Raw genomic sequence first — 8,559 nt, 5'->3', positions numbered from 1 at the left:
GTCACCCCGACTTCGGGGAAAATCTCGGGATCTGTTTCCCACTCTGTTGAAGTGGGTGCGTTTCACAAGATCAAGATGAAACAAGGGTATGGATCCACAGTTCTGGGGGTCCTGGGAAGGGTGAGCAGTGTGGGGGAAAGTTCTATGGGGGAAGGTGGTGCTGCTGTTAGGGCTTTTCGGACAATAGGAGTTTGTCAGGTAGATTACTCTAGGTGGAGTGAATGCACAAAGACCAGGAGGCTGGATGATGGAGCATTGGGCGGAGCCCCAGCTGTCAGTGTGTGTGTGTGGGGGGGGGGGGGTTGGCATTGAGGCCCCACCTCCAGCCAGGAGACCCAGCCTCTTCCTCCATCCCAGGTCCTAGGCCTCAGGTCATTTTTTCAACCCAGACTGGTCTGTGCCCTGGGCCTCAGCTTCTCCTTCCCCCAAGACAGCTGTGAGGATATTTGTCCCACTGCCCCACCCCCAGGTCCCTCAGGACCCCAGAAGGGATCCAAGCTAACATTTCCCCCAGGCTGCCTCTGATGCCAACTCTCCCAGCACCTTTCCTTTTAAAGAGAGGTTTTTATTGCCTTTGGTCCATAGTTGGTATTTCACATTATCTCTTGGTCCCAGGGCTCCTGGGTGGGACTGGTCCCAGGGAGGGCCTCCTGGGGGGAATCCCTGTGCAGTACTTGGTGGGGAAAAGGGAACAAGTATAGAAGGGGAGGGGATCTGACTTTGCCTCAACCACTCAGAACTCTATTGTCCTGCCTGGGCGTGTTTCCTCACTGGGCCCCTGTGAGGGTCCTGGGGAAATGCAGTCTCTCATGATGCCTAAAATATCTGGTGACTGTGGCCTGGCTCTCTCCCAGGGAACTTCTTTCCCATCACCCCCCTCCACCATCCCCACCCCATTTCCCGGAAAAAAAAAAAAAAAAAAAAATCACTCGTTAAAACTGCCTGAAACTTCTGTGGGTACAGAAACCACAAACTGATCAACAAAGAAAAGGGAAGATGGGCAGAAGCAACCGGAAGCCATTTGGGGCTAGTTTCTCTCCCTGCACAGGTTTCTTCTTCCCCCTGACAGCTTGGCCCAAAGCCTGCTGGGAAATTTGCTACCTGGATGTGCCCTGGCCCCACATCTGGATCTGGCCTTCACAGACCCTCAACTGGAAGCACTTGAACACACAGAAAAACAAGATGAAAACACAGAAAAACCTGAAATCTCAGATGGGGCAATGATATGGGGATACCCTGCAAGGAGGGGGCTTTAGTAGCCTGCCTCCTCTTGGTAGTAGGGGGGGTACTCTGGGGCCTTCCCTGGGCTTGGGCAGTCACCAGCTGAATCTGGAGCCCCATCAGCCACTGAGCCTTGTGGGCAGTACTTGGGGTCGTATATCTGCCGGCCCAGGCCAAAGACCTGGCCGCTCTGGTTGGCACCCTGTGTGTAGCCCATCTGCAGAGACATGGAGGAATTGTCACACTTGTCAGTCCCCAGCTTGGTGTCATAGATGTGCCGCCGGGTCCCAGGAGCCGTCATGCCGACCTGAAAAGGGAGAAGAGAAAGTCAGGATGGAAGGAATGAGGGGGAAACATAAGGCCCCAAAATTTCCATACCATTTCCCATCTCCCTTTACAGTCACAGTACAAACTCCTATGTATCCTTCCAAGCCCTGCTGAGATACCCTCTTTTCTGACTCTGTACTAAGATTTCATTACCAGTGACCCTCTCCTTTGGAACCAAGGGTGTTTGGGTCCAGTTCTCCCTGCCAGCCAGAAAGCTTCCCAGGCTGGAGCCAAGGCCTCCTGAAAACCTGAGTGCTCCAAAACTATCATCATACCACTACATGTGACACAGCAGGAAAAGTGAGAATCACAGGATCTAAAAATTTCAGAGTTGAATGGGACTTAGGGCAATTCCTTGAGGGAAACTGAGGCATGGAGCTGGGTAGAAACTTCTTTGGGGACACAGAGCAAGTTGGGGCAGAGACAGTGAAGGCAGGAGGAAGCCCAGAGTGGGGTTGTCAAGGGAGAACAAGGGTTTTGGCGGGGGGGGGGGGGGGGGGGGGGCGGGCACCTGAGGTCACTGGGTGAGGCCCACCTGGCTGGCACACTTGTTGGTGCCCATTTGCAGGCTGATGGTTGAGTGGTCCATGGGTGGCAGGATATGGTTTTTGGGGTCATACAGATGTCTTCTTGTGCCATAGGCCGTCATGCCTGACTGGCTGGCACACTTGTTGGTACCCATCTGCAGGAAGGCAAGCAGGAGAGGTCAGACTGCCCCAAACTCAAGGGAACACTGGGTGGGTCAGGGCCTGGATCACAGCAGAATCCTCCCCACACACAGCAGGCTGTGGTGCCCACCTGAAGCCCGATGACACACTGGCCTGCCTTCATGGTAGCATCATCAAAGTTCCGCTCCTGCTTCTCCGAGTACTTGATACCAATGTCCACGCCACTCTGCAGCCCCTTTGTCTTGGCCTGGAGGGAAGGGGGGCTGGGAGTATCAGGGAGGGACAGCTGGGACCCTTGAACCAGTCCGAGTGTGTGACCCTGGAGACACGGGGATTGGGCTGCAACCTGGTCCCTTTGCCTGCTGCCCAATGCCTTAGCTGTCTGATTCAGAGGTCCTGTTGGTCCCCAGCCTTCTAGTTGCTCAGGCCAAGCATTCTGGGGGGGTGTCCTTGCCACTGCTCTTTCATCTTCCATTATCTTCTACCCAACTCTCACTGCTGCCTATTCAGGCCATGGCCACCATCTCTCACTTAGACACCTGCCCCTGGCTCCTCTCTGGTCTCTCTGTCCCCAGTTCTCATGGTGCAGCCACAGGTGGCTCTTGAAAACACTATTCAGAACACAATTCCTGACATGAGAACCTCTTCCCTATCCCAATATCAGGGCCTTGATGTTCCTTCCTCTGGAAACACTGTTCCAACTTAACCTGGTCTCTGTTTAAGGGTCACTAGACCTCACATATTGGTCTAATTCTTTCTTCTCCCTCCAAGTGTGTCTCACAATCTATGACATAACTTACAAAAAAATGACTTGAAGAGGGAAGCCTCATGTAAACTCTGGACTCTGGGTGCTGATGAGGTGTGCTTGGTGGTTCAATGGTAACAAATGGTTCAAACTCCAGTGAGGTTGTGGATGGTGGGGGAGGCTGTGCATGAGCTGGGGTGGGCATGGAGCATATGGGAAATCTCTATAGCTTCCTCTCAATTTTGCTGTGAACCTAAAAATGCTCTAAAATAAAGGTTGTTTTTCTTAATTAAAAATAATGTTTTATTGTCTGCTTCCTCCATCAGACTGTGAGCCTATTAAAGGGTGGACTATATCTGTTGGCATCTGTAAATCTGCAGCGTCTTTGCTGTGTGGCTTTGGGCAGGTCGCTGCCCCTCTCTGGGACTCACCTTCCCTGCCAGAGCCAGAAGCGACACTTGCACCTGTGTCATGTTTCCACTCTCAAACAGGTCATTGGCCTCGAACAGGTCCACAGAGTTCATGCCGTAGCTGACCATGGCCTTGATGAAGTTGGAGAGGTTTTCTAGCTGGGAGGAGGCAGGAAAGGGGCTGTGAGGGAACCTCAGGCTGCCCACAGGTTAGATGGGGTCTCCCAACCCCATCCTTACTCCACCCGACAGTCCCTCACCTGGTGCCAGTTTTGCATGGAGCGGTTGATCTTGGGGACTGAGCCAGGCTGCAACTTATTCATGAGTCTGGGGGGAAGGGACACATAGGTGGGGAGGAAACAGGAACTTCTATTAGCATAGGTGAACCCAAATCTCACACACCCAAGAGGCTAATTCTAATCTTGGCCACCTTCCTGGACAACCTCACTGCCTCTTTCTGGGCCTTAGTTTCCCCTCTTGCAATATCATCTTCACCCACAAAGCAAAGATGCTAAAGAGTGACAATAACGAGTATTGAGAATATAATCCAGAACCCCTGATTTCTGGGAGTGAATCTGGGAATTTCCATTCACATTTGTAACGTGCAAACCTTGGAATGTTTGAAAAGTTGAATAGGATGCAGCAGAAGAAAGGCCTCCAAAAACTTTAAAGGCTCTCCCATGAAAAGAAGGGCATAAGACAAGGATGCTCCCTGTTAAGAGATCCTCGACAAAGCAATAACACAAGAAAAAAAAGAGAAAGACACAAGACTCATTGAGGGAAAAGCAAGCAGGCTTCAAATGGCACGTGGAGCATGACCACATTGTGCAGGACAATCCGGATGAGAAGCATTTGCCAACACCCGCACTCACGTGCACAGGATAATTCCATCCTTCAGACCCTTTTGGAAGTCGGGACCAATAGACAGTCCTGTGAGTCCCTCGATCCAGCTGCGGAGTTCCTCCTCCTTTTGAGGGTCATATTTGGACAGAAGCTGGAGGAGGAGAGGGCACAGGATTGGGATGAGAATACACCCAGTAGAAGTTCTCTGAAGCTCCTGATGGGATGAGGCTGGTGGCTCCATGGGAAAAAAGAGACAGAGTGGTCTAGAGGACTCCACACTATGGAGCTGACCATCCCCTTTTCCCACCAGAAGGGACACTCATAGGCACAGATAAACCACCCTCCCCAGACACACTCATATCTCTCACTAACAAACATTAGCTGTAACCTACTTCCAATGGTGCCAAACCCCACATGGCAGCCAAGAAGGCCCCCACAAATCTGCCCCCCATCCCACGACCTCTCATCTCCTTGCTCTACCTGTACTATAGACAAACCTTTTTGTTTCCACTTCCTGTCTCTGTGGATTTGCCTGTTCTGGACATTTCACATAAATGGGGTCATACACTATGTGGCCTTTTGTGTCTGGCTTCTCTCACTGAACATCAAACATTCAAGGTCTATCCGTCCATGTTGTAGTGAGTGTCAGCGCCTCAGCCCTTTCCATGGCTGAGTAATATTCCACTGTGTGGATGAAGAACATTGTGCATATCCATTTACCCATTGATGGGCTAAATTTAGGCTGTTTCTACCTCTTGGCCATTGTGAATCCTGCTGCTAGAAATATCCATGTACAGGTTTTCTTAAACACCTATTTTAATTTGTTTGGGTACATATCTAGGAATGGAATTGCTGGATCATGTGGTGATTCTGTTTAACTTACTGAGGAACCACTAAACCATTCTCTGTGCCTTGAACTGGCCATACCAGTTACTGGCTTATGGCCTTTGCACGTGCTGTCACTTTTGACTCTGATGTTTGCATGACTGGGTCCCTGTCTTCCACCCAGTCACAGCTTGAAGAGGACTTGAAGTGGACTTCCTCTCCTTGGAGAGGACTTCCCTGATCATGCTAACTTTGATGGCTCTCCTCATACCCCTCTCCCTGACCCTGCCTTATTTTCCTCATAGCTTTTATCTCCACTTTCTGTTAAGATACAGCTTCTTACTTATGATCCATCCCCTCTTGAGCTTTGCCATCCAGCTCAGTGCTGTTTCTGGATAAAAGTGCTCCCAGTCCCCATCAGTGCACACCATTGCCCACAAGCGCACACACACACCCCATTCCCTGTGGTAGCATCTCAGAGCACTGAAGGCTGAGAAAGTCAGAATGGTTGAAGCCCAGGGAAGCTCCAAGAAGTCAGGGAGACGCAGGCCAATATGGGCAGAGTTGGTCAACCCCAGGGCAGCTCCTTGGAGGTGGTAAAAAGTCGAGTCCAGCTCCCATTCAGGACCAGACTGTCCCATTGGGTGCATTTTTTGCTCCAGACCCCCTGCCCACCTTTGCTCACAGGTCCCCGTTTGGGAGGACCTTTCTTTTCCTCTCCTCCCATCCCCCAGGGGATTGAAACCTTCTGCAGACCTAATTCCTACTCTTAGCTCTGCCCCCAACTCCCCCATGACTGTGGACAGTTCTCTTTCCTGTACCTCAGTTTCCCATCTATGTTTGGAATCGTTTGCATAGGGGTCTCCTGAACCCTGCCCCACCTCCTGGTGATTGCATATAAACCCCCGTGATATGATATGGAATCACCCGCCCAGAGCCCAGGGGAGACAAAGGCACGAGGCTGATCGGCTAACCTGATCCGCTTGGCCCACCCCCATGGGTTGCAGCCTCTTGGTTCCCATGGCTGGGGGAGCAGTCCAGCCCAGGTGAAGCTTTGTCTAGCCTGAGGAATGAGCAGGGTCACATCCTGATGGCTGAGCTTGAGGCAGATGGGCTGGTCTGGATGCCTGGGTCACCTGCCTAGCTGGGCTGTCCCGGATCGCTCCCTGACAGCTCTGAGGGAGCTGGGCAGAGGCGCCTGGCCCTCCCCACAGTGGCCTGAAGCAGTCCTCATCACCGCAAACTGCCAGGAATGCAGACACTGCCTCCTGCAAAATCTGCTAAATTGAGACCAGCTGTTCTCAGTGGTCTAAAAGCCAGTCACTCATGGCCAGAATCAAGTGGCCATGGCTGCTCAGAGGGACACACTGGACATCTGCCTGCCTCAGGCCACCCAGCTGTGGGTAAACTGAGGCACGGGGGCCAGACAGAGGTCTTTGGGTCTCCCCTGTCTTAAACAGCTGGAAAAGTGGGCGGAGCATGGGCTCCAAGCCATAGGAATTGGGCCAAGTGACCTTGGCAAGCTGATAGGTGCCCCACTCATACTCCAAACCTGCAAACTGAGGCCTGACTTCAGGGAGCCTCTGACTTCACCCACCAGTGCAGGTATCAACCTGCCCCCATCTCACTCCATCTCCGGAAGCTATCTGGTTCTCACCGACTTCCTGCTGCCCAAGGGTAAACGCTGGGTCCAGGAGGACCAGTGGCCATCAGGCACTGGACACAGCAAGTCTGGGTTCCAGCCTTGGTTCTGTCATTTGCAAGCTGTGTGGTCCTGGGCAGCTCTGAGCCCCGTGCAAACTGGGGCCCTTAAACCGCCTTGGCTGTGTGAGGCAGCATGCACATGCCATGCGCCTGCACAGGCGGCCAATCAACATTCAATGTTCACTCTGTGGAATTATTGTTGGAATGGGGATTCATGCACTTAAGGGGGAGGGTCGGGAGCCTGATGAGTGACCATGCTCTATCTCTTGGCTTCTCAAGCCTCAGCCTCCCCTTTTGTCAAAGGGATGGAGGGAGGCTCCAATGAGCCTACTGTAGGCAATGGAGAATTCCCCCTCGTGTCCACAAGCCCTCGGGTGACGACTACAGGTGCCTGGCTGGGGCTGGCCAGGGCTGGCTGGGCTGTCTCCTTAGCATGCCCAGGCAGGTTCCTTTCCCAGATGTCTGGTGGGAGGATGGGGGGGTGGGGAGCAGGGTTTGCACAGGAATGGCAAAACCCCCTCAGCTGGAAAGGCCCTTGCTTATCAGGCCTGAGACCTCCCCCTGGTCTGGGATCACCCCCTGCTCCCTCTTCCCTAGACGGACCCAGCTGTGTGATCCTCCAAACTTGTCTGCCCCTCTCTGAGCCAGGACCACAAGAGTTTTCTTTAAAAGTGTCTCCCACTGGCTCCACCCCGTGTTTCCAGGTTACAAAACCCACACATTTTAGGGTCACACTCAGTGGACCCAGGTGTCCTGTGGACCCCTTTGCTGTTCCTTTGTCAGATGAAGACAAAGAGAACATACAAGGGAACAGCCCAAGCAGGCCTCCTCCGCTCCAACTTCCCCTTGGTGCCTTCCCTCCCAGGTATAAGACCTTGGGAAATTCCTGTGGGGGTGCCCACACCCTAATAAAAAAAACCACCTGGCCCAGCTGTTTCCCCTCCTACAGCTTAAGTGGCTCCAAAAGCATAAGCGTGGCCAGGGGATGAGGAAGGGGCTGCTGGGGTCCTCTCAGACCCTCAGTTTTCTCTCAGGCTTTGAAGTGCTGGAGCAGCCCAAGACTGTGGGGTTCAGATGGGGGAGGACTGGGGAAGGGGTTACACCCAACCACTCCTAGATGCTGGGGCAGTGCCAGATCGCAGACCTCACTGCTCCGCCATGGTCTCGGGAGTCTCGGTGGGCGCCTCAAGAACCGCAGATGTTGGGGAGGAGGAGGGCCACTTTCACCCCAGGTCTCAGAGCCATTGAGCCCCAGATGTCGGGGAGCCTAGGGGGGCGCCCAGCCCCGCAGAAGTCCGAGGGTGCAGGATCTCCGGGGGCGGGACCGAGGGCGCCCCTCACTCACCCGGTTCTTGACCTCGGCCGAAAGCCCGTAAGAGGGCCCCTTGTTGAACTGCGTGGAGCTCATGCCGGCGGCGGCGACGGCGGGACCGACCGCCTAGCGGGTGCGGTGGCGGGGGACTCGCGGCCCGGGCCCGCCTCCGCCGCTGATTGGCCCCCGGCGCACTTGCCCTTATAAGGCCGGGATGCGCCGGATTCCTGCGGCCGCGGACTTCCTGGACCCAGTCTGCCGCGCCCACAGCCGCCCCCGCGGAGCGCCCGAGCCCCAGGGGCGCGGAGGGAAACTGAGGCAGGGAGGAGCGGGCGCTCTGCACTGCCGAGGCAGGACACGCCTGCCCTCTCTCTGCTGGGGGCCTCTAAGTGGCTCTCTCCCTCTTTCTGGGTCTCAGTTTCCCTTCGTGCAGGGTGATGGAAGGCGGGGAATTGTTGAGAGGTGGGACCCTAATTCCGTTGGTGCACGAATGAGGACTCCTCC

At 54.1% G+C, this 8,559-nt stretch overlaps 1 protein-coding gene across 1 annotated transcript; it reads right to left on the bottom strand.

The window, feature by feature from the left end:
- Positions 1-547: 547 nt before the first annotated feature.
- On the bottom strand, positions 548-8,501 carry CNN2 (calponin 2). Its single transcript, XM_081134691.1, has 7 exons — positions 8,089-8,501; positions 4,244-4,365; positions 3,632-3,698; positions 3,393-3,530; positions 2,347-2,463; positions 2,084-2,230; positions 548-1,528 (listed from the first exon to the last, which is right to left on the bottom strand). The coding sequence occupies exons 1-7, from the start codon at positions 8,149-8,151 to the stop codon at positions 1,253-1,255; spliced, it is 930 nt and encodes a 309-aa protein (XP_080990817.1). The 5' UTR covers positions 8,152-8,501; the 3' UTR covers positions 548-1,252.
- Positions 8,502-8,559: the final 58 nt, after the last annotated feature.

This window comes from Miniopterus schreibersii (assembly GCF_964146895.1).
Source record: "Miniopterus schreibersii genome assembly, chromosome: 4".
Taxonomy (NCBI): Eukaryota; Metazoa; Chordata; class Mammalia; order Chiroptera; family Miniopteridae; genus Miniopterus; species Miniopterus schreibersii.
Note: the sequence above shows the minus strand (reverse complement) of the source record. Positions and strands in the feature narration are given on the sequence as shown.

Excerpts from the sequence above, each read along its gene's own strand:
- CNN2 (XM_081134691.1), bottom strand. The coding sequence starts at position 8,151 with ATGAGCTCCACGCAGTTCAACAAGGGGCCCTCTTACGGGCTTTCGGCC. Across the intron at positions 2,231-2,346 it reads AGTGTGTCATCGGGCTTCAG|ATGGGTACCAACAAGTGTGC; the intron begins GTGGGCACCACA and ends GCCTTCCTGCAG. Across the intron at positions 1,529-2,083 it reads CCAACAAGTGTGCCAGCCAG|GTCGGCATGACGGCTCCTGG; the intron begins GTGGGCCTCACC and ends CTCCCTTTTCAG.